The sequence below is a fragment of the Falco punctatus genome, assembly GCF_963210335.1.
Source record: "Falco punctatus genome assembly, chromosome: 4".
Classification (NCBI taxonomy): Eukaryota; Metazoa; Chordata; class Aves; order Falconiformes; family Falconidae; genus Falco; species Falco punctatus.
Genome location: NC_137583.1, coordinates 100,637,114 through 100,662,824, shown reverse-complemented (window position 1 = coordinate 100,662,824; position 25,711 = coordinate 100,637,114). Strand labels below are relative to the sequence as shown.

The 25,711-nt window shown below is 49.3% G+C and overlaps 1 protein-coding gene across 2 annotated transcripts in view; it reads right to left on the bottom strand.

The window, feature by feature from the left end:
• Positions 1-3,459: 3,459 nt before the first annotated feature.
• GASK1A (golgi associated kinase 1A) overlaps positions 3,460-25,711 on the bottom strand; it is a 35,933-nt gene continuing 13,681 nt past the window's right edge. The window contains exons 4-5 of one of the 2 annotated variants that reach the window (XR_013928082.1): positions 14,901-25,146; positions 3,460-12,634 (exon numbers count right to left, since the gene is read on the bottom strand). Coding sequence is in view for 1 of the 2 variants with exons in the window: in XM_080387312.1 (XP_080243438.1) it covers positions 24,936-25,146 (211 nt within the window). In the remaining variant the exon portion in view is untranslated. Of the gene's footprint in view, positions 25,147-25,711 lie in introns of both variants that reach the window. The other variant, XM_080387312.1, reaches the window with a different exon arrangement.

The window sequence follows — 25,711 nt, the reverse complement described above, 5'->3', positions numbered from 1 at the left end:
AATTTACTGTGTTTTAAGATGTTTTCATTTTGTGAGTTAGGTCGGTGGGAAAGGAAGGGGGTGGTTCAGAAGGGGTGAAGGAGGAGACATTGCACTTACAGCAAGCTACTTGAGAGAATCCTTTTTTGTGTGTGTTTGATCAGAATAATCTGTTGATAATAGCTTTCTAACAGGTGCATGCTTTGCTAAGTAGTAGGGAGGTGGTCACAAAGGGAAGCTTTCTGGGCACGGCTTTTCTTGGATGTTGGTGGGAGGAAGCGGAGTCAGGCAGGGGACATGTAGGTGGCTGCCATGGCATTGGGCTGGGCAGAGTGCGTGGCAGGGGTGGGGCTGATGATACTCATACCTCTGTTGCTCCGGTGAGGGGAGTAGTTTATTCTGGAGTTGCACTCATTTTCCCTGAGATCAGAATCTGACTTCACTGCTGGGGTAACACACTGACTAATTAGGACCTGATCCTGCACAGTTCTCCTTTAGGTGGAGACCCTAAATTATGCTGTCTTTGAAAAACAGCTCTGTACAGCCCTTTGGGAAGAGAGGAGAAAAGGGGCAGGAGCGTGAGACGTTTCCATGATGGATGTTAGCATCCTCCATAGTTTATAACCAGCGTTAAAGCATTAGGAAAAGTGCTTGCTTCTCCTCTCCCTTCCTGGTCCCCACCATCCTCCTGAGGTCTGGATGGATATTTGAACAGCTGGATAAATGGCTTGCTTTCTGAGTGATGGGCTGATAGATGAGCATCTCAAGGCAGGATTATAATACAATTTCAGAGGGGTGGGGTGGAGAAAAACACTGCTGTACAAATCAGACGAGAAACGGGAGGGTTGAAAAATGAGTGAAGCATCACAGTACAGCATTGGACCTTCAGGCAAGTGCTACTTCTGTATATTCATTTTCATTATGTTTCTCTCTGTTCCCAAACATGAATATGATTTAAAGGGCAGGGGCAACCAGAACAGGAATCCCAGCGCAGAGTCTGTATTTGCTTTTGCATTGTAGCCTTGCTAACTAATAATTTTTGCCTTGGTATTTTGAAGAGGCACGTGAATACTCGTACTGTTGCTTTCTTAGGACAAAATGGGGTTCTTGCTGGAGTATCTGGAGCTGTGCCCCAAAGTCTCCATGTAGCTGCATATCACAAGCGGCATACGTCAGAGCTGAGGTGAGAAAAAACTTCCGTGAGCAGGCTGTTGAGGGAAGCCACCGGGACCTGTCGCTCCCCAGGACCTCACTGGCTGAATAGCTCCCCCTCACAGAAGGGTTTTGCAGCAGTCTCACACCCCCACATCCATTCAAATTGAAGGTAGCCCTGTGGTCAGTGGCCATCCTCCTGCTGGCTGTTGCAAGGGTAGTGATGTTGACACCCTAGAAAGCTGATACCGAGTGAGTCTTCAGACAGCTGATATTTAGTCAGCATTCACTTTGCATCGGTTCTCTTCTGATTTGTGAGTTGCTAACCACCATTTGTCTGGGGCAGGGTGTGGGTCTGTGTGTTGCTTTCCTGCCTGCTTTTCTCCATGCCTACTATAGCACTCCTTTGCCTGTAATTTGTGGACCACCCCATTTCACTTAAAATTAGTTTCATATGATTGCAGATTTTCTAACATTTGCAGATTGGTTACAGTGCATTAACTATTATATTCTCATATCCTAATGATTCTAATGAACAAAATTGGCTGCAGAGCAATGAAGTATCATGTGTGAGTTTCTGTGCTCTAACTCTAGTATGAAGCAGTCTCTTGCATTCAAAGACTCGCTTTTTCCAGAGATCATCAAATGTACTTTCCAAAAATAGTCATTCAGGTTCCGTCTTTCTCATCACATCAGTGCTATGAGTATTTTATGAGATGGCAACAAAATTAAAGGATTTTTCCTTTTCAAATTCTGAGATAGCTGAACACTGAAGCTGTGATGGTGATGTTGCCATTTGCCTCCAGCACCTGCCCAGTGTAAGAATGTCTATACTGGAGCCTCACTGCTATACCTGGATTCCTCCTCTGCCCGAGTACGCAGCACTGAGAGCGTGGGGCCCACCACTGGCAGTCATAAATTGGGCACGGTAATGTTATGCTGATTTATGCTATCTTAAGAACTGCTCTGGAGTGCTAGCATCTTCCCCTAGTGAATTTTCTTTGCTTTTAGTAACTTTGTGATATGGTGCTCTCCAGGCCCATTCCATTTTTCGCCCCTGATCCTCTGCTGTCCCATGGGCTGTTTGTTTTCCTTGCTTCACGCGAATATCCTCTCACACAGCCTCCAGCCTTGATGTTTCAAGAAAACCTGGTGGGACTTTTCTCTGTCAATGCCAGTTAATCGATGAGAAGGGGAATGCTTGCCCAGCATTACTTGCAGTTTTGTCCTGTAATGAATACAGGCTCTCCATGCACAGGGGCTGAGGCTGCCTCTCTCACACGCACAGGAAGGCAGGGCTCCAGCTGCGTTACTGTATTTCCAAAACAACTTATTCCTCAGGCAAGCTTATAGTGCTTCTTTTGATAAGTCGTATTGTGCAAGAGACTTGCACCTTCCACCATTGCATCATTTGGGTTTGCTCCCAAAGCAAATACGTTAAGCTCTGTGGTGCTGCCTGGCCTCACTGTCCTGGAAGAAGAGAAATAGCTGGGATTAAATCCAAAACCCTCTGGGGGCAGCGCAGAATGCTAATAGCAAGCTGGTCTCAAACTCGCTGCTGCTGGGATTGGCCGTGTTTACGGAGATGGATCATCTAGGAGGATTTCCTCTGGCTGCAGTCTCATATCTCGTTTTAATTAGCCAAAGCGCAAGGAGCAGACGGCTGCTGCGGGAGAGCTGCTTACCAGCACGTACGAGGATGAGGAAGGACCAAGTGGAGCATTTACCAGCTTGCATGTGTGAGGTGCTAGAGCAGGAGCTGCAGGTCGTATGGTAACGGGGTTCCCTATGGGACAAGACTCCTGATGTTTGGTAGTGACTTTAATAGAGCCAGCACAATTGGTGCTGCTGTTACTTTCTATTGCTTACAGCCCAAACCCTCAAAAACCATATCCAAGAATAGAAACATTTCTACAGAGGCTCAACTCCCGTCTGGCTTGGGTATGTTTCTTGAGAAGGACATGCTGCCACCGGGGCTGTGGAGAGTTGAGACTTACAGATGATGTGTGTCTTCGCTGGACAACCCCTTGCCCAACACAGTGGAAGACCAGTTGCTCTGAAGGTGTAGCCTGGAAGAGCGGGAAGCAGGTTAGGGTAGCACAAATTGTGGGCTGAAAAGCCAGTCGGACTGTCTCCAGGACTCTTGGGTGGTGGGAGGGACTTGTTCCAAGCAGCCTAGCAGGTGGCATTGGGCGTGATGCACCTGTGGGAGCTCACACTGGAAAACTTCTAGAGCACTTGTTTGCCAGCTTCTTAGGAACCTAATACACTGGGAACTAATAATGAAATCCTTTTTTTTTTTTTTTCCTTTGGTTTTATAGGTATATTTTATATAGGTATATTTTAATAGTCCTTTTGAGATCACCTGTGTCCTGCCAATTGACTATCAGCATCCTCTGCATTGCTTTTAAATCCTTGTTCCAAGCAGGAATCGTCATCTACCTGATGGATACTGGCTTAGAGGTGGGTGTCCTGAGCTTGCTCCCTCAGCTGGGTGCAGCATGAAGACATCACTGAGCTATTGGCCAAGCGAGAAGCAGTGAGGATGGTGACTCCCTGTGATCAATGTTATCATATGGGTAGAACCCGGCTCCTCCTGATCTCCCTCTGCACAGCCATTGGGGCATCTTAGGCCACCAGCTGATCACCTTCTCACCAGCTCCAGTGCTTATGCAGTGCACTTTAACCCTTGACAAGCTTGCAGAATCCTAAACCTCATCCAGAAAAAAACCATGCCTGTCATAAATTATTACTGGCTAGCTTTTGCTTAGCAAAATTATTCCACTTTTTTTTACTGGCCTTATGGATTTCTCTGGCTTTTGTCTTCTTTCTTCTCACACACTGCCTGTGGGTGGTAGGGTCAAGCGGTGGTTGGCTGGCTGCAGCCCAGTCTGGTCACCCAGTATGGGTGTTACACCTCCAGAAAATGACTGGAGATATTTCATGAAAAGACTTGGGTTTGCAGAGTTCAAATTGAGATTTTTCTATCTTCTCCACTCCCCTGATTCTTTTAGGCAGATCCTTTTCTTAGGGAAATAATAATTCTTAAGAACAATTGCTTGGGATTTTTAAGAGCCACTGTGGAGGGAAAGAAAATAAAAAGGAAAAACTCTTTAAAAGACAGCTTAGGAAATATGTTTGCAGGAGAAACTGAACCATTTCTTAGGTGATTTCAGTGAGAAATAATGCAAAAGGCATTTTTTTGGCTTTATCACCCCAGTCTTCAACAACTAAATAACGTTACTCAAGGTAAGAGTATGAAAGGAATATTTCTCAAAACTCTCTATTGATTTTTTTAAAAAATATTTTTTTATTCTTCCATTTCAGGCCACCTTTTTGCCCCTGTCTAAGACTCTGCAAACCCACTGCTCCAGGTCTGTGGATAGCTTGTCCCAAGGCACCAGCACCTCACAGGATCCAAATTAAATTACGACAGTTAGGAAATTATTGATTTTAAGACCCTGCAGGCTGTTGTGTAGATGACTCTGAGGCAGAGCCACATTTACTGCAGGTGGGCTGGCAAGGTCTCTGAGCCTTTAACCTCTTTAGGGCAGAAGTTGGTTCATCTGAGCAGCAAGGAGGTAGCTGCTTTCTGGGATCTTTGGGTAAAAGGGACTCTATAAGCATGATATCATTTAGTTTATATTAAATAAAAGGGTAACTTCGACATCTTTATTGCTATATCTTATCGGCTGAGCTGTATAAATAGCAGACTTATTTCTACAATATTTTTGCTTCTGTTGTCTGTGCAGTGTAAGGCAGGGTAGATTTAGTGGATAAAAGAGCACTTAATTTTTCCCTGCTGGACTTGGGGTAGGCACACTCTTGGAATGACTTTCAATGTGATGACTGACAGTCCATCTGTGCTGTGGGTGGTATGAGAAGCATCACCATCTGCATGTGTGTGAGGCACATCTATGTCCTTATGTAAAGAGAAGTCACCTCCCCCAGCGTGTCCCCCCCTAAGGGGGCTTGAGCCAAACTCTCTGTGAGCACAGGTCTGGCTGCAACATAGCAAGCCAGTGCGAATTTGCACTGACTGAGGGCCTGGCCCTCCTTCTCACCCTCTCAAATCCTCCCTTCAGAACATGCTGATTACTAAATTAATTGTTGGCACATTCAAACAGATAAACCAAATAGCCTCCTGTTTGCTCGAAGTGACTTGGCAGTGATCATCACCCTTAAATTCTGCTTAGTCCTGCCATTTGAAAATGTGTTGCCTTTAAAATTTAATTGAGTTTCCCTTTGTTTGGTGTTTATTGAAACGGCTTGCTCGAATTGCCTGATTTACCTTCTGGGTTAGCCATGTCCCTGTATGCATAATGCAGCATCCACAGATGAACACGTTCAATTTAGCATCTCTCTTCCCTGTCCTAGAGACTCCCTGTTCCTTTGGCCTTCCTTACTTTGATGTTATTCTGGTCCCTAGCAATAGCGGTCGCATCCTCCGGCTTAGCCAGTGTGGGGGTGAGGTGGACGGAGGTCTGTATGGCCAGTCTGCAGGCATGCCGTCACCAGCAGCAAAGTCATTTTCCCACTGCGTGTGGATTTCCCAAGTGTTTTCCTGTGGATGTTTCTATCAGCATGATGTTTCCTTGATGAATTGGTTCCTCCTGCGCCTTTAATCCACCTAGCGAAAGCCTGCTGGCTCCCTGGTATTGTCCACACGCAGGTACTGAGATGGCAGCTGCTGTGTGGACTCTGATGGATCTCTTGCTTTGGGGTGATTTTCACCAGTGTTGAAAAAACCAGAGCTGAATACTGGCCCTTCCCTACCCTTCAGCCCCAGAGGCCAAGAACTGTGTGTGCCCAGCGTGTCCCCATGGGCTCCTTGGAGGGTGGGAGCGCCTTCCCAGCAGACACAAGTGGCAGGCTTATGGGAGCGCAGAGCCATACCTGCTGCCTGGTGCCTCCCCTGCCCTGCCGCAGGGGGACCTGCCCGGAGGCAGAGAGGAGTGGGGGCTGGTGGCAGCACCCTGCGTCTCCATCCCACCCAGGTGCAACAGGGTCTGGGCTGGCTGGAGGCATTTCTCCCTGTATTTTGCTTTTTCTGACTTAGCTACCATATGGGCATGGGGTGGAGCTGTGCAAGTTGGCTTGGGCAGCCCCTTCACCTCCGTCCCCCTCACCTTTTGATGTATGATGCCCATTTCTCCTCATTTGAGAAAGCTTTAATACTTGGTTTATTTACCCAACGCTGTCCCTTCCCCCAACACCAATTTATGGCTCAAGGAAAAAGACTTTCTGTAATGACTCAGCAAGGACCACACAGCACCCTGGTGCTCTTGCATGTCTTACTGGTGGTAAGGTGTGACAGTCTTTGATTAGGAAGCAGAGGTTCAGGCTGCTGCTCAAGCTGACCAGCGGGATAGGGCGACTGGTGGCCATCTGGCCAACGCTTTCAGGAAATGTGGCTAGTTTTTTATGGGATTCTCACTGCAAGAAGCATGGAGGAGAGGGAGGCAGTGCATGGGGCACTGCTGTCTGGGGTGACTTTACTGGAGAGTCTCCCATTTTTTAGGTGAGAGACCAGTGGTGGGCTACAGGTCCAAGCCATCAGTTTTAGCTAGGGACTCTCAGATTTGCTGTTTGTACAACCCTCTTCCCAGTCCTGCTTCTCTGTTTCAAGGTTTTGTATCATTCTCCGTTACTTTTGTTCTTTTTATCGCCACTTCTCTAGACTACATCTTCTGTTTTGCCATCAGAAGATGGAAAATTTGAGCTGGACTTTGGGCAGGGGAGAGTAGGGGTGCGAGCTCCATGGGAAAACACCAGCGTGTCTCCAGCCATGACCAGGAAGCCCCTGACAGCATCACTTGTGCAGCCTGATGGAAGACAAGTGCAGCCCTCTACTTTTCATAAACATCTTTAAACATTTTTTTTTCTATTTCCTTCTGACAGAGAAAGGTGCTTTCCTCCATGCACGAATACCTTTCAGTTTCAGAGCCAGACAACTGTGAAAAATCTCTTTCCTTACTTCTTCCTCCAAATTCCTCCCTCAGGATTATGACGGTGCTTCAGAGGAGCAATTTTAAATGCATTTTGCTTGAGGGGAGAACAGGATTCAGTTTGGGAACATTGTCTGGGAGTAAAGGTTTCAGGTGCTTTGGGTTCTTGTTCTTTTTCCACCTCCCAGCTGCTAAATATTGGCCAGGAGGTGACTCTGCAAGATGTCCTCTGGTTAATGCTGATGTCTGGAAGATGCTGTCTCCTTGGAAAAGGGGGACAAGGAGACATCTCTTCTGCAGCTCCAAGGGGCCAGACACTGCGGTCACATATCCCAGCTGCTTCTGTGAGAAACACTTGAGAATCATGGAATCAATTAGGTTGGAAAAGACCTTTAAGATCGTAAAGGCCAACCATTCACCCAGTACTGCCAAGTCCACCACTAAACCATGTCCCTAAGCACCACATCTATGCATTTTTTTTAAACACCTCCAGGGATGGTGATTCCACCACCTCCCTGGGCAGCCTGTTCCAGTGCTTGACCACCCTTTCCGTGAAGAAATTTGTCCTGATATCCAATCTAAACTTCCCCTGGTGCAATTTGAGGCTGTTTCCTCGTATTCTGTTCCTTGTTATCTGGCAGAAGAGACCAACCCCCACCTGCCTACAGCCTCCTGTCAGGGAGCTGTAGGAAGCAGTAAGGTCCCCCTGAGTCTCCTCCTCTCCAGACTGAACAAACTTTGTTTCTTTGACAACTTTTCCTCCCTCCCTCTGCAAAAAAAGAGAAAGGTCTATTTGGGACACAATCACTTTTTAGTTGAAAAATCTAAATTCCAGCGCTAGGTTCCCATTAAAAACTAGTTTTGAAACAATTTTCAACAATTCCTTAGGGTTTAAAGGGTGTTTTCTGATTAAATGGTGGTTTATCTAGATCATTTTCCTTTTCTCAGGCTACAGGAAGGTCTGGGGAACCCGTGGGGCTGACCTGAGGGTCCCTGCCTGCCGTGCAGAATTTTTGGTGGAAATCTCAGGGCAGCCTTTTCCTTCCAAAACTGCGCTGCAAAGCTTCATTCTCTATATTGCATGTTCCCCTTCTAGGTGCCATTGTCTTTCTGAGCAAGGACCTAATTTAAGTGTCTTCTCCTTCAGAAAGACAGGATCTCTTATGGCCCAGGTTCAGGAGATCTCTAGCCAGCAGCTTATACTTACTGTAGCCGTGGTGTAGGCGAGGGTGGTGGGTATGTAACCAGGCTGCTGGTGGGCATAGCTGCCTGTGTGGGTCTTCCCAAGGCAAGCACCACTGGTCTTACCCTGCTCCTGCTGAGCTTATCCGTATCTCATAAAAAGCAAGAGCAGAGGGTATCGATGGACAGTGTGATGCATCCTCATCAGTAGCTCACATAAGGGCTGCCTAGGTAAGCATCGCACACAAGCAAGCCACCCAGGTCTAGGCAAGGATTTTGGCTCTGCTTTCTCAGCTCTCTTTCAAAGCAATAACATTCTGGGGGGAAAAATCCACAAAATTACCCACACAGAGCAATAGTGCCCCTCAGCTTGTGCTGCTCCAGGCCAGATAAGCCATTTATCTGGAAACGCTGTCTGCTTGGTAGAAATAAAAAGAACCCCATAAGGCCAATCCCATATAATCTGTAGGAAAATATTACCACCATCAGGTGATGAACAGCTTCAGGAGCAAGCAAATATGCCTGAACCCAACCAGGTGCAGTCAGTGCATCCAACTGCAACTCCAGGGAGCTTTTCCCTTTTTTCCCCTGTTCTGGTTTAATAGCTTTTTTTCATACCCTTTGCCTTCATGTAAACAACCACACAGGTTGCAGAGGAATAAACAAAAATCAGGTCCCTGAATGCAGCTGCTTACTGGGAAAAAGGCCAAGGCAGAGAGCCATGAAATACATTTTGCTGGGGCTGTGAAATAGGAGGGGGGGGGGGGGGGGGGGGGGGGGTGTCCTACTGCCTGGGCTGCCCTGGGAGCGTACTTACCTGTACACAAATTTACAGCAGAAGGGGAAATCTGAAAGTGGCTATAAAAGGGACCCATTTATTGCTTAACTCCGAAGCTCTCTGACTCACAGGGGAATGCATCCCTTGCCACGGAATCAAAACAGGCTCAAACCACATTTTTTTAGGCTGACCTTTTACGGCTCTGAAAGGAAACACTCCAAAAATGCAAACTATCTGTGAATGCAAACTAACCATAAATCAACAGCCTGAAGCAGAGGCAACAAGAAACATAAAACCAGTGCCATTTATTTTAATAGGTTTTGTCCATTTCCATTTAAAGAGTTTAAATAACCATGCTGGTACCTCTAATAGAAGCTCCCGCCTGATGTGCGTCTGCCACTACCCCAGCCCAGCTCTCCAGCTAACAAGAGCTCCAGGTATTTCAGACCTTGATGTACAGGGTTTCCCTTGATGTCCTGCCTACTGAAAGCCACAGCCCTGCAGCACGCCAAGCTCCAGGCTGCTTCACTGAGCTAGATTTAGTCGCTCAAGACCAAGTGTTGCTGAGAACGAGCTGCCCATCATTCACTTGGAGGTGCAGCTCAGGGTAATTAATTTCCCAATTTAGCTAAGAAGGCAGCTCTAACCCTGCCAGTCTGGGAGCCCATGTGTGATGGCAGGGCTTCAAAGCAAAACACTTCTGTTTCCAGTGGGCTCGCTCTGTTGTCCCATTATCCAAGCTGCATCTGTGGTGACACCGGGGTGATGCTCCAGGGCTGAAGCTGGGGAAGGGCAGAGGTCTGGCACGTGGTGGTGGTTGTCAACTGGCATCCGTCACCAAGCCCCCCAGGCCACCTTGTCCCTGAGCCACGAGCTGTTTTCTCCTCAGTTAACTCAGCACAACAGTTCCAGCTGGTCCCGAGCCATCATAACTAATGCTGCGTCTTTCCCGTTTCTCTCCAGCTTTCAGACTCATGCCCATGCTCCTGCCAGCTATCATCAGCCACCCTCCTGGTGCCAGCAGATCAGCAGCAAGGGGGAAGGACCAAGGGGGCTGCCAGGAGATAGATGCAAAAAAGGAGTGTCCCTCTGATGAAAAGACTCTCAGAGAGATGCCCTTGGAGGTTTCCAGGAGGCCAGTCCCTAGGCTTTGTGTTTCAGATGCCCAAGCAGCCGAGGAGAACAGCACACACCACCCCTGGTGCTGGAAAACATGATGCTTTGGGACTGGGCTTCTGCCAGGCAGATTCTCCATGGTCTGCTCCTCTGCTTCCTCCTCCTTTCACCAAACCAAGCAAGCCGGCTGTCAGCCTGAGCAAAGGAGAATCAGAAATTTTCAGTGACATGTAGTCAGGTAACATGCACACTCTCCTTTCCACTGTGCAAAATGGCACATGCTGCCTGGCCGAGCATAGCACGTACCCTCCTTCCACCACCCCTCTGAGCCCACTTTGAGAGCGCTGGGACTGTGAGCCCCGGGCAAACCCCTTTGTGCAGCCCAGCTGTGCACCAGGAGCCCACAGCGGTGCAAGGCCTGGCTTTGCCAGGTCTGGATTGGGATGGTGCATCACCTCCCACCTCAAAAACGGGATTAAAGTTTGCACTTGGTATCACAAGACTCTCTGCATCTGGTGGCAGCTTTCCTGTCCTCTCCCGCGGTTTACTGGCCACGCCGCAGGGCTGTGGAGCAGCACAAGCAATACGCAGCCTGTGGGCATGCTGGCCTCGCTGCCCACCATTTATCAGTTGTCTCCTCCCCAAGGCATGGTCCAGGCTCTCCGTCCAGAGAGAGGATCTCTGCCACACGGGAGAGTTACCTCAAAGGAGCTGCATGTCCCCCTCTATTCTCCATCTTTACTTTCTTTCCTCCCATCTTCAGAGACCACGCAAGAGCAAAGGGCACCACCAAAGGGTTTCATTTGTGGAGCAGAGGCTGCATTTTGCCCCTGTATAGCTAAAACGTGGATAACGGTTGTCTAAACGCATGATGCACCTGGAGCTGACAACTGCTTGATGACTCCTCTGCAGGAGACCAAAGACCTGATTTTTAACTGCCGGGTTTTAGGTGAAATATTTCGATCCACCCAATGGCAAAGAGCAAGCCCTCCAACCCCTGGCTCTTCCCAGGCAAATTGAGAAAATCCCTGTATTCTTCTCGTGGTTGGGGGGGCTGGCATTTCACCATCAAGTTCAATGCTTGAATTTAAGGTTCACTTCGGCATTGACTTGCTGGGATTTTACTGGGGCTGAAAGGCAGAGGCTGTATTTTATTAGCTGTTCCTTTACCCTGAAGAGAACACTTATTGTTTATTAGTTTAAGAGAAGTACAAAGGATATATTGAGTTCTTGTTTAGTAACTTCCCTCAGTGCTCCAACACAGCCAGCGGTTTAATCCCAGCACAGGGTCCTCTCCAGAGTGGGAGAGGATCCCGAAACCATGGGAATGTATTTGAAGAACCCCCATGCAACAAACCTCCGTCTCCCTGGATAAAAGCGATGGGCAGGAGGAACCAGTGACAGTGGCAGAGGGGCTGCGGATGCAGGCGGTGGGGGGTTGCCTTGCAGGCTGGTGACCAGCAGCAGGGTGAAATGAGAACAAGTGGGGTGTCAAATAATTTTGACTAATAGCTGACTACATAAAAAAACACTCTAGGTCTCCTCATGGATAATTCAGAAGCAGAAATAAAATGTTCGGTGGGAACAGCTCGCCTTGTTCTTCACAGTCTTGTGTATCTTGTGTATGTCGTCACATTAAAAGCAACATGAAAATTTAGTTGTCCCCATGTGCTCAGCACAGGTATGTCTATAAAATCCAAGGAAAATGAGCTGTGAAGAGATAAAGAGCTTTTAAAAGAGAAATGCTTTACAGGAGGGGAAATTTCAGCGTTAGAAACACATCCAGCAGATACTTCTTCTCTCGGTTTAGTTATGTTTTAAAATGTATTTGTTATGGGAGGGGTGAAGCTGGACCCAAGCTATTAATCCAAACCAGAGGGAGAGTGTTCAGCTGAGAAATATTTTCCTAACTGCCAAATCTGCCCCAACGTGTAGGAAAGCTGTTTTCCCACTCATGTAGTTGGTTGTAGCTGTACTTTGTGTCTCAAGGGACCTATGATTATTTTATTTCTCAGCAGGGTTCAATCTTTAAATCCTCTTCCTTTGCAGAAGGAGAAAGAAGGAGAAATGACAGTGCTTGTGAGAAGGGCCACAAGTGAAGAATCTCATGGAAGGCTGTAGGACAAAGCCAGCCTCGGTGATGGCTCCCTGGGCTCCAGCAAGGTTGTGTCGGGATTGCCCTGGACGGCTCTTTTGCTGTGGGATTGCTCTGTGCTTTCAGATACAGCTGGAGATCAGAGCTTGGAAACAAAACCTCCCTCTGTTCGACCCCTCAGCAAACCCTGTGAAGTCCTCCTGGGTTGAGACCCCAGGTCACCAGCTTTGCCCCCTCCTCTGCTCAGAACTCAGTGGCCCCTTTACCCGTGCCATCCAAGAAGCAGAGACCAAGCGGAGGCTGGCTGGTGCCGGTTGTCTCTCTCCAACACATCATCTCCAGCTTTGGGGTCATCTGCCAGCCCATAGGGACCCTGGTTGGAACCTGGGGGCCACGAGAGCTCAGTGACAGCCACAAGGCCGGGCAGGGACTGCTCTCCCCAAGAGCAAAAGAAGCATGAAGCATGACAGGCACGTGGGTGGTGGTGGGATCCCCGCACCTCCAAAGGGAGGCTGAGCTCCAGGGCCTCACACCGCATGGTACCTGGCAGCAGCAGCTATTTTGGGGGGAGAGTGGGGGTAAAGAAGACTAATAAGGCTTGAATGGAAATGTTTGTTTTGCCCCTTGCCCCTGGATTTTAATTTCTTTGATCCATCTAGCAAGGCTGTAACAGGCTCATTAGAAACCAGCTCAATAATCAGTTTAATCCGTGCTCTCCTTTGGTCCCCTGAAAAAGGGGGTGTCCTGCCTTCTCCCCACCCCTATCTCCATAACCACTAGCTATATAACAGAGATGGTTTTTTTAATGTTTAGGTTAGGTTAATTATTTTGAAAATATTTATTCATGACACATCTGTTGGTAAAGGTGCCTCGCCAGGTTGTTGGTGGAATAAGTGATTGAATCTTTATGGAAAGAGAAGGGGAATATTTTCTTTTCCTGGACAGTGTCTGTGCTGGCTGAAATGCATCCCAGCACTGTGGAGGGCTTGCACAGCCAGGGCAGTCTGTAAACCAGCAGAGGCTGTGCTCTCCCCCTTAGCTGTGTACCGCACTACCCCTCATCAGCACATTTGTACAAATTCGTTTTGATGCCCTTAGTTCCAGAAGCTGCCCATCAGACACCTTGTGCCAGCCTTGTGAGCCCTACCCAAACCTTCAGAGAGCTCCATAACAAGTACCTCCATGGAGATGTCCTGCAAACAGCCCTCTGGGGGGTGTGTGGGGCTGGGTGGGGGTGTGTGTGTGTGCATTTCTTTAAGTGATTCCCCATTAAATGGCTTCCATACAAGGCGTACTGATTTTGCACCCTCCACCCCATCTAATTAACTTTTGGCCCAGCTGCAACTGCAGCTGCAAAATGAATGATGGCTGCTCCCGCCAGTGTGAACCAAGGTTGCAGGTTTGCTTCTGCTGCACATCAGAAGATGCTAACGTGAGGCACCTTTCCTCTGTACCCTTTCAAAAGCTTAAACTCTAATGGCATTGGATTAAAAAAAGTAATGGATTGGATCACTGTAACTGTTAGACCATTCTCAGCCTGTTTGCCTCCTGTCTCATGCGTCATTTCCTTCCTTGCTGGAGTTTTGCATTTGGATGAGCTGACAGGACTTGACTTTTATCAGGATACAAGCAAGCTAACCACCCTCTTGCGATTTAACGATAAGCGATCCAGAAGGATGCATTTCTCTCGTGTAAAATGGCAACAGTGAGTGAGCTGCAGGCCGGCTGCAGGGAGCCGTCCTGCCTGGCAAATTCCTGTGGCAGGGATGGATGAGAAGGAGCAGAGGTTTGTCTCAAAGCTTCCAGAGGGTAATACTGGGCTGTGCCTGCTCTGCCCCTGCAGGTACTTCTGTAGGGGTCAAAACTTGGCCGTGCCAGCTAATGAGTAACCACACTTTTAGAAGCCTCACTAAGATATTTTTTTAAAAATAAGTCCATAGAGGATGTAGATAGGAGAGCTGTATCTCCCTGTGGGTAAGGTGTGATCAGCCTTGTCGTTGGTGCTCAGGAGGTACTGTCTTTGTAATAAACCAATATGATTTAATGGTATTGTATTCCCCTGTATTTCATACAGAGAAGAAGAAAACAAATTATTGATTCTTTACTCACAAAGAGGTAGCTTTGCAGCCTCCCTGTAATACCAGCAATGATTTTTCAACATATAATGACTAAAAAGAAGGGATAAAGACAGTTCACCATACTTTTGAGCATCCTCGGCAGCCCATTTTATTATTATAGGAATACACCATTTGTCTTCTAGAATTGTATAAGGGCTGTACGAGATCGAGCAAAGTCTGACCTCCTGCCATTTCTCTCCCTGACTTTCTCCTCCACTGCCTACTGTAACCCACCGCAGCACCCGGCAGCCCTTGAAACAAATGTGTTATCTGCCAAACAAGCCCGTAGCTGGTACGAATCAGCCTGCTGACAGCAGCAGAGGAGATGTCAACACCGACACCAGCATCTCTGCAATCTGTTGCTTTGGTTTTAATGGAGCAAAACCAGGTCTTAGAGGTGCCCCTGCCTGTCCCAGCTCAAAGGTGTCCTTTTCAAAGGAGCCTCCCTGCCCGTGCTGGATGCAGATATGCTGCAGTGTGAGCGCTTTGGGCAGGGAGATCAGCCGGGAGGTGAAAACCAGATCTGCACTTACCTGATTAACATAGGCATGGCTTAAGTCACTTTCCACCATCCGCCAGGAAATCTGTGAGATGGGGAGAAAATTGAATTTCAGTCTCCCCAGTATGAAGCTGGAGGCCTAATCACTAGCCCATCTCAGAAATGTAAATTTTGCAAACCTGGTTTGCAGCACACGGCAGGAAACAGCCTTCTCCCCAAGATAATTAAAATCTGATTTATGAGGCACGGTGGACAGATGGCATCTGGTTTTTGCAGTCAGTGGTCCCTACAGAATAGAAGAGGCAAACTTCAAGGCCATAGCTCTGCAAAAACAGAGAAATAACTTTATTGCCCATGTCCACACAGGACACTCCCACCATGCTAGGGCTTGAATCTACCAGCCCAACATGTATCTGCTTTCCCCCTTCCTCTGCCTCTCAGCACCCAAGTGTTCCCCATTTCCCAGTCCTTTCACTGCCCCAAATCCCCTACAGCTAGTGTGAGGGCAGGCAAAGAGGTGCGTGAAAGCAATTAAACTAGTCAGTGCCTGGCTGCTTTGTGGAGCGTGCAAGAGGCAGCTCCAGCACACAGGGGCAGGGAAGCAATAACGCTTCGGGCATAAAAAACCACAGTCTCTACCAAGAGCAATCAAAACGCCTCGGGAAGATGAGGGGTTTTTAGAAGGACATGTGCAAAAGCAGCAGCAGGTGAGAGAGGCAGGGAAGGACTGAGCAGCCTCTCCCTTTGCACAGCCCAGGAGAAGGCTGGCGCAGAGCCCCAGAGAGCAGAGCCAAGCTGCCCACCTGGGTGCCACTGGCACAGAGGCACGTATGTTTTGGGGGCTTTTTTTTCCTACCTCTTAAACCGTGATGAGGCTTGAAAAGTCCATGCCCAGCTGAAGCCGAGAGAGCTCCCACATGTGTTCCTTGTTTTCCATTTGAGTAAGAGAAGGAGAAGTGAGGGCAGGGAAGAGACTGTAGTTGGTATGGGACCAAGATGTAAAAAAGAGGTGTCACACAGGGACATGCCAGGCCCTGAGATGATAACTGGTGATGACCCAGAGCATGGGGCTGCAGCGAAGCCCCTGTGCAAGGCTGAGCAGGCAGACTGCCCTTCAGAGACAGGACTGCCTGGGCTGGGTACGTTGTGTGGTGCAGTGCTAGGGAGGCTGGTTTCTGATGCCTGGCAGCGAGGGCGGTGGGTGCTGCACCTTCTGGTCCCACCGTGGTGAGGGTGGTCAGCCTATGGCCAGGGTGATACAATTTTGGCTGCAGACGGGGCAGGAGCCTGGGATTTACCTGGCAATGGAGGGGGTAGTCTCATTGCTGCGGGGACCACAGCAGAGGCCTTTGACTCAGGTTTTTCTTCTTGTGCTAAAAATACCAGGTTTTGCCAGGGGAAACTGAGTCTCCAAGGACACCTCCAGATCACAAATGATAAGCTCAGACACGTTACCCTAATACTTTCTTCTTACGCATCTGCTCACACAGGCTGCCTGCTCTCAACACTCTGTTCTTCCCTCTTATTTCTCTCTCCAAGTCCCTTCAAAGGAAGATTAAGCTGCAGGACTTTCTCGTGTCCTAATCCCGTCTTTGTGGAGGCAGAAAGCCGGACAAATATCACCTCATTGCTGCTGTCAAAAGGCTTATTTGAGTGCAGTCAAAGTACACAGCTCCCAGGTGGTGCCGGCATCCCCAAGGAGCTGATGGGGGATTTTGATGACACAAGGGCTGGTGGCACCATGTGCCCCAGGCCACCTCTGTGAAATAGGGCTGGCCCCAGCATCACCCAGAGGAGTAGCTTGACAGGTAGGGTGGCCACCTCATCTCCCCCGTGAGTTGTCTCCTCTCTGTGTAAATCCCCAGGCAAGACTACTCTGGCTGCTTTCACTCCTCACAGCTGTTGCCTGCCTCAGCCTAAATTTGTGGCTGAGTGAGGGACGATGAGGGAGGTTACATTTCTTGCCCGGTAGTCTCTCAGCTGCCCTGAGCTCATCTCTGAAATCTTAAACGCTCTTTGCTCAGGAACAGCCATGTTTGATCAGATTTGGCCATGGATAACAACGGAGTTGTGGAACGGTAGCCAAAGGGTTTCCTAAAGCTGCTTCCTAAGCCTCGGGACCGCAGCAAAGCAGCTGGGCAGACAAGCTGGTCTTGTTCCAGCAAGGCATCCCTCTCCAATCTGCCCCAAAGTCCCCTCTCAGCTCAGTGCTGACCTAACCTGTCTGTTCTGCACACGCATTTTGCACACCACTGCTCCCCCTCACTCCAAATTGAGGAAACCCACACTTAATTGCCTTAAATAGAATATAATCACCACTTCCCTACTCCCAGGCTAATTACTGTGGGCAAGGAGCAGAACTGGCAGACCCTGGTGAACTGAACTAAAACATTAAAGAAGATTTGTCTCAGTTGTGGCAAATCTCAGCCTCCTGGTATCCTGCTGGCACATGGATGCACTTCCTAGATGCCCAAATCTGCTGCTCAGCTTAATAGATCCCCTTTCTTCAAGATTTAACTCAGAGGAACCAAGAACTTGTTTCAGGAAAGGGTCAAGGCAATAAATCCCAGACTGTTTATGTACATAAACAGCCCTGGGACATAGCACGCTTTTCTGACTCTGAGCCTTTTCTGATGCAGCCAGAATGGGCAATTAAACACAACACCTGCAAAACTACGGCAACACTTGCAGCATAGCCGGTGTCACTGTATCTGCTAGCCTCATCCTGCAATAAAAACTCCATCCCTGCTCAGATATGGCCAAAAATGAAATCCAGCAGAGCAAAACTCATTTGAAAAGGATTGGAATAGGCAACCCTGTACTTTCTTGAGTAGAGAGCTTGGCCAGCAGCACCATGGAGCCACACTTGCTCCCCCCACCCTCAGGGAAATACCCCTTGTGTGGGCACGTCCTATCCCATTTCTGTGCAGAGCTGGGACTCACATTTCCCTTGAGCTCTTCCCTATACCTGGTTTAAACCCCGCTGTATTCATCTAGCTGGACTGGGGAGCATGGGATTGAGCCATCCCTGGAGAGTTTCCCTCCACTTTCCCAAGGCTGAGCATCTAGTGGGAAAAATCCTCACCATTTTCAGGTGCTTTCTGAAGGCATCACCGCACACTGCCACCTGAAGACAGCTGGGGAAAGGTCAGGCAGCCCATATGGTGAGTTAACACCCCTGTGAACTGAAATATTAGTTCCCGGTATCCGTCAAGAAAACTCAGTGTTTAAAGAAAAGACCTGACATCTCTGCCCTTACTCCTCCTCACCTCTCCTGCTGCACGGTCTGAGTCCCCCTTGTGCCTGGTGATGCACAGACGTCACAAATTACAGCCTCCCATCCCAAAAGCAGGTAAAATGATGAGTCCGACTGCCTAAACTGGAAATTGGCCAGGGACCGGGGAAGTTAAAAAACTCACATGGCATCCAAATCCAAGCAGCAGACAGAAGCTGGAAGCACATGCACTGCCTAGCCACCCCATGCACAGGGGACCGAGCACTACCCTGCCTGCTGGGTGGTGGCCCTGTCCTGAGGCAGGGGTCCCCACTGTGCCAGATGCGAGAGCCCTCTTTGCACCTGCATCACCTCTTGGATTGGTGATGCCAGGTATGGTCCAGGGGAATAAAACCTGGTTCAGGTCAGAAAAGGAGAAGAAGCGAGGCTGATCCTTCAGTTGGGAGTAAAACAAAAAAGCCAGGGAAATCCCCAAGGACCACGCAGAGGCAGACTGGGGAGGGAAAACTCCTCCTGTCTGGGAAAGGCCGATCCTGCCATTGGCTTGCCTTGTTTACAAACCAGTGCCTTTCAAAGCCCCAAGGCATGGCTTGATTTGCATCACCTGCTGGTTGGCAGCACACAGCTCTGAGAGCTGTATCATTTCAAAATCTATCCCGGGGAACAACTGCAAGGCCTATCTGAAAAGTCCTGAAGTTTAGGAGCTCTTGGGAACAGAGACAATCCTCCCAAAACAGCAGGTACCCAGAATAACTCTAGAGGACAAGTTCTTGGAAACTTGACCGCCGTTTGAGGTCTTCAGCACAGAAATAGCCATGAAGATGCCCCTTGCAGAGAGCGGAGATGCAGGCCAGCGTGACCTTGCAATGGCTGGTCAATCAGAGAAAAACAAATGCCTGGGTGACTCTGGAGAGAAAGGCTCGTCCACACTCAGATGCGATCCACCTTGTCAAAGCCTTACAGCAAGAATTTTACCACCATCACATCAGTAATGGTGCCTGGTTTGGAGGATTGTTCTTACGCTTCACTTGCAAGCTCAGAGGGACTGAACCCCCCATGCCCATGGCACCCCGTGCCACAGATTGAAGAGGCACAGCATATGTGAACAGGCATGACAAGAAGGTCACGTTTAAGAGACCTCACCCTCCAGCACCGTTTTGGGTAGTATTTGGATATATTTGGAGACCTGCTATTCTGGCAGGATCATCAGCACTCCCAAGAGCTCCTAAACTTCAGCACCTTTGGACTGGTCCCTGCAGTTGTCCCTGGGATGGGTTTTTAAATAATAAGAGCTGTTCCTGCACCGCTGCACAGCTGCTGCGCTGCATTTTAAACACCAGGCCGGGAGGAAAGGTTGCTTCTTCCCACGGCTGCTGAGCACCTGGGTCCAGGCTCGGGTGGGCAGAGCCCCAGCAGCAGCCTCTTGTCCTGCACGTGGCTGTCCTGCTCTGTCCTGCTTCCCAGGGCTCCCTGCCTGGAGCAACACGCTGCTTCCACAGATCTGGTTGTTCTTCGAGAAGAGACGGTAACAGAGGGAAAAAGGTGGTGGTGGAGGGATATAAAGTACAGCTGGGTGGATTAGGCTGCAAGGGAATTAGGGAATTAATGATGCTCTAGCAGCTTGAAATTTGCTGGTCCAGAGATTAAATTTTTAAGATGCTCTTGGCAAGCGCAGGGAAAAGACCGTCTGTCAAGCCAATGCCACCTGCTGGACACAGTAGTCAGAGCCTGAGATTCGTGGCCCTGGTTAAACCAGTGTTTCTCAGTCGTCCTTGCACCCCAAATCCCTCTTCTGAAAGCTTGAAAACCTGACCCCGTGCCTGGTGGGGCAGAAACCTGGAAGGCCCACAAGCACAGCCCCTCTGCCATCTCAAGGAATGTTTCTTTCCCCCAGGTTCCCAGTCTCCTTTCCCTCATTTGCTTTGTCTGACTAATTGTCAATCCAGGGGTAATCACTGGAGGAGCCATATGGGATCCATAAACCGCTGATGCTGAGGGATTTTTTCCAAAGGATCAAAAGACCAGAGAAGTCCTATATATTATTGTTGCTGTTATGGGTATGATTATCACTGCTGTAATAGCAGCCAAAATCGCCAAATTAGACTGTGCGGAAACGGTCACTGCTGTGCAGACATGAAGACAAGGTTATCATCCCTGAAGCCGTCACAACTCTAAGAGGTTTTTAATTGAAAGGAAATAATATGTTCACAAGCTCTAATGAGAAAGTTACAGAATAAACCCAGAGCTAAGGGGAGGGAAGGAGGCGGGAGGTGAAGCCTCAGTGCAGAGACCCTCCCCTGCCATGAAGGGACAATTTGGGGAGCAGCCACTGCCAGGGCAGCAGGTCTGGGAGAGCTCAGCACTTCTGCATGCACGTACATGTTGCTTATCTAATAAACCATTTCTTAAGGTCCAGTGATACTGCTACTTATATCATAAATTCAATGATCTTCCCTTTACTGGTCATTAATCTGCTTCATTTCCTGACAATTTTATACTCTTGATAAACTGTTTGTCTAACCGCTTGGAAAAAACAATGTCAAAAGCTGTACCTTAAGCATTTGCCCAGCTAATGAAGAAAATCCATCATGAGGAGAGTTTATCTATTGCTTTGCTGGATGTAAATAAAATGTCAGGCTAATTTACTTCCATTAATCTTAAAGGCCGTTGCTACAATGGTAGTCCTATGTTGAAGTGAACTTTTTTTCCTTTTCCGCATAAATATTTAAGCAAGTACTGAAAGCATAAATAAATTGCTTCCTAAAAGGCAGATTATTTTTATATCCAGCTATTTAACAATAAATTTGGATTTATTTGCTAGCTCTTGCCTTTCAGACTGCAGCTGGCCCATGCTTCCCCTGCACAGCACAGGGATGCTTGGGTGGGTTTTGCTGAGCATCTTATGGGACGTCTGAGCACCACCTCCAAGTGCCACCCCACTGGTGTCATCCATAGCCCGTGGGTGGTTTCAGCGGGTGTTTGGGCTGCTCTGTGAGGTCTGTACAGGGCTGCTGCAAAGGCTGTTTCGTGTCCAGTGGCTGCAACAAGCAGCTCAAGAAGTGACCCTTAAAGCAGCAAAAAGGCATTTAGTTTATGGAGAGTTAGGCCAGCAAAGAACTGGAGCAGGCTGCTGGGGGGTGTTCCAGGGTTGCCAGCTTTGTGGGGGTTAAGAACAGGCTGAACGGGAGTGGTGTGTTGGGGTGGGGTTCGGTCTGGATGGGTGCAAGTGTGCATGGGTTCAGTGCACATGCATGCATGTTCATGGAGGATATGCGTGCACGCATTTGTGCATACATGCACATCTGTGTGAATATATGGGTACGTGCATGCACGGGGGTGGGTGGGGTGCAAGTGTGAGTGCGTGTGTGCGTGCATGTGGGAGGGCTGGGGTGCATGAGTTTACATGCATGCTTGTGTGTGCATGTGTTCAGTCGGTTGGAGCTGATTTGGCCCTTGCCTTTCTTCCCCCAGCCCTATTTTCTGCCAGCCGAAGGGCCACAGGCAGCCAGAGATCTGCTAAACACAGATCATGCCACTTGGATCACTGTGGAAAGAAAGCTTCCGCCTCATGCAGCCCGGTGAGGGAGTGTGCCCGTGCTCTCAAATGCTATTCCCAGAGCACTGGCAGCGAGTAGCACATTCCCACAGTGCCAAGGGTGGGCACAAGGGCACTGCAGGGATGTCCTCCTGCAAGCAGCCCTGGCGGGAGCGCTGCCTGGTCCTCCAGGAAAGCCTTACAGGCTTTTCCAGCAGCTGTTGAAGTGACAAGGGAAGGACAAGGCATGGGACAGCTGCACTGGGCTTTTGTCTTGGGTCTTTTCGGGGGATGTGTGGAGCAAGCAGCACCTTAAGCCCATGCTGCTGGCTCCGGGGGGCACTTGCACACAGATGGGTTCCCTTTCTTAATGGTCTTGGCTCCTTGCTGCTGCTCTACTCCATCCTGTCACCAGTGATGCTAGCAAGAGCATCCTTGATAGGATGGGAGCTGTGTTTAATTGCCCCTCACTGGGAGCCACAGGGCATTTCATCTCTTGCAAGTCCAGGGAAAGTGCCTTAACTTGTTTCTCCACTGTTTTTTTCCTTGCTTAGCTGCTGCCGCCTTCTTAAAGCTGAAGAAGTCCTGCCCCAGCACCGCAGCCAGCTGGGACCATGTACTTTTTTTTTTATTACCTCACCCCAACAGGATCTGTGGTGATGCCTGGTGAAATTTGATTAAAACAGGATGACTGCTGAGATGAGATCTTGTTTGTCAAGCGTGGCTCCGAGTGAATTCTTCTAACTACGTTATAAACCCATAAAAATAAGATTATCATAGGAATTATGACACAGTCATGGCTCGAGCAAACTGAACCCAATGCTACATATTAAAGGCTGATATAAAAGCCATCCACATAATTTCTCTGAATGGCCATGACCACAGTTCAGGGCCTGTGAGCTTTGCTGGCTGCATAGACAAAAGCCCATGGAAAAAATTACTAATTAGAGGAGACTAATGATCAGCCTCAGCAAGATCATGGCTTTTGCTTCTCTCATTTATCCATACGTTGTTCTTTGTTAAATAAAAAGTGATTTTTATTCACATGCATAACTGCTTACAGATGTTCCCATACATGTTTAGGCAGCAAACACACATGTTACAACTAAGGAAATGAAAAAAAACCTTGAAAAATCCCCACTATCTTGTGCAATAATAAGGTAAAGCAGATGCAACGAGAGGCAAGGCAAAAGCTACTGTTCCAGCACAGCAAAGCCTACAGCTTTGGCCACCACGCAGTGCCCCACCTTCCTCTCACTTCTTGCTGAGAACTTGGCTTACATTGGATGAAAACCTCTTTTAATGAAATTTCTCATTTTAATGAGAAAAATAAGACTATGATGCTACACATCCTATCTAATATTCTTGTTACCACATAGCTTTTCACAGGATGTTTTCTCGATTTAATTACGTTATGTTTAGTCTCCTCTATTCATACAAGGCCATGCCTGGGCACGGCTTTTCACAGGACCCAGGATGAGTTACTTGGTTCTCCCCCATGCTTATAGGCTAAGGTCACCTCCTAATAATGAATCTGGGCTTTAGCAGGGCTTTGCGAACGGTCGTCCATCCCATGGGGCAGCAAACAGGGTGGTAAATCATGGGGTGGAGAGAGTGCTGGGGGAAAGGCTTTCTCTGGCTAACTGGAGGGCAGGACTCCAGGAAGATGCTGCCACTGGTACTCTGGACGCTGATGCGCCCATGATGCCGAGTGCTGACACTTTCTGAGAGCACTCGTGGTTGTTGATTCGTCACCCACACCCCACTTCATCTTCTCTTCAGCAAGAGGAAAAAGGGGGGGAAAAGGTAATTGCTCATGCTTATCAGCATGAGTGTTAAAGTCTCCCCTTGCAGGCTCTAAAACTGACATGGTGCTGAGAGGGGTGGAGGAGGGAAGGCATCAATGCCCACTGCTTCTTCCTTTCCCGCTTCATGGGTGGCCATGTTGTCCCATGTTGTAGGGCAATGGGACAGCATCATGGCATGGGTATCCACACCGATCTCTCTAAGACTTTCCAAAGGCACAAGTGATTCGGGGTGCCTCAAGCATGGAGGCTCCACCTGTAGCCCTGGAGAAATGGAGAGCTGCTCCCTGAGGCCCCTTTAAAAAGCCAGCCCCATGGGGTGGGAAGCATCTGCTCCTGGCAAGCAAACACAGACTGCATGCCTCAGCTGGGAAACACACTGTGGAGAGCAAGAGGCTCTGACAAAGCCCATCCCTGTATCTTTTTTCCTCCTGTTCTTACTGCTTTTGAATTACCTCTCAGCCCTGACACTTGAGGACCTGCCTGGCTGGGGTGCTGCTGCGCCCCATCACAGTGGGCTGCTGGGCAAGAGCCTAAGGGGTGACAGGAGTGGGATGGCCTCTGCCTGAGCATGCTCAGAAAGCATTTTGCACTTGATTGCCTTCTGCTGAAATAGCCTGGCATTTTGGTTAGAAGATATTTCTGCAAGCCTTGGAAGAGTTTTTGCACAGCTGTGCCTTAAAAGAGCAGGCAGGATCACTTTTCACAGTGGGGTAGGTTTGCCCTTTAGTCTCCTGACAGTGAAGAGAAAGAGCGAGCGAGAGACTTAAATCTTCAGATCCCACATTCAAAATGCACATTGGCAGCAGCCCAGGCCTGCCAAGGCAGGGCGCATGGCACATGACACATGGCACATGGCAATGGCACAGGGTGCTTGCCGGGATGGCACCTTGCCTGGCCCCGGCTGCGGGCAGTGGCTTATGCTGGCTCCCAGGCACACATCACCTTGCCCACAGGGGGAAAGGCAGAGCTCGGCTCTGGCAGCTTGTTCCTGCCTAATCCACTTAGAAAACTCCCCTCTGTGCTCCAACCTCTCTGGCTGTGATGTTTTGGAAACAGCAAAGGCATCTTCAAAAGGCCCAGTGCAAGCCACTGAAAGGCTGCCAGTGACTTCCCCCAGCCTTGAGCAGTGCCTCTCACTGCTTCTTTAACCCTTTCCAGGGCCCCTGTGGGCTCTTCAGCTGCCCAAGCCTCCAGTTTTTGAAGTTGCTGGGGTGGGGGGTGAAGGCACCCCAAAAAAATCTCTCTGTGCCCCTCCTTTGAAAATCCATGCTGAGACCATTATTTGGTAACTGTCGCCTTTCTCAAGCAGTTGTGGATTGTTTCAGGAGAAGTCTCCTCCTCCTCTTTCATACTCCTTGTGATCCCTTCTCCAGGGCATCCTACAAGCAGCAGGGGAACCACCTTTTGGAGAGCCAAGCACCCGCACGCAGTCTCACATCGCCGCTGGGATTTGCCAGGCAGGCGTGCCGTGCCTGCCAAAGGTCGGTTGGTTCACCGCAGTGAGTCCTCAAACACCGTCAGGTTGCGCTCCTGGATGTACCGCAGCAGGATGCGTGCCCGCCTGTCGATGGTCCGAAGCAGGGGTCTCAGGCCCTCAGCACCGCCCTGGCTCTCCCAGAGCTCCCGGTCCACGCGCAGCGACTCCAGCAGCAGGTTCTGCAACCTGCCCGACCGCAGCATGGCCACCGCTGCTGCAGGGAAGCTGCAGCAGAGGAGCAGAAGAGAGAGGGAGGGAAGGGGTTACACAGGGAAAGCCAAGCAGGGAGGAGGGGAGCAGCAGGGCCGAGCAAAGGCCACCCCTGCTTTTAGCAGAAATGCATATCCACCTAGAGGAACATAGGAACATAGGATGAGGAGCGCTCTGCTTAAAACTGCCCACGGTGAGCGTGCAGGACAGCTCCATCAGAAACGGGTCCAAATAAGCTCTAAAACAAGGGGCCTATAGTGTGCCAAAATGCCCGACAGGCAACGACGCAAGAAATGCTGATTATTTGTTATTTTTGCACAGCTGCCAATTTGAGAGGGGAAAGTAGGCTTTGGAGACTGCCATCAGCCAGCCAGAGCAGGATGAAGAGCTAGTTTCAGGGCAGGAGCACGTGTGATGGGTTAGCAAGCCTACCCACTTGCCCTGTCCTGGGTGGGAGGTGGCCCCGCTTGACACAGGTGCCGGACTGGGGAGGCCAGGAGCAGCAGGAAAGTGTGCACTGAGGGCTCTGTCCATCCCTGCGTCCAGGCTCAGCCCTCACCTGGGACAAGCCCCCAGGAGC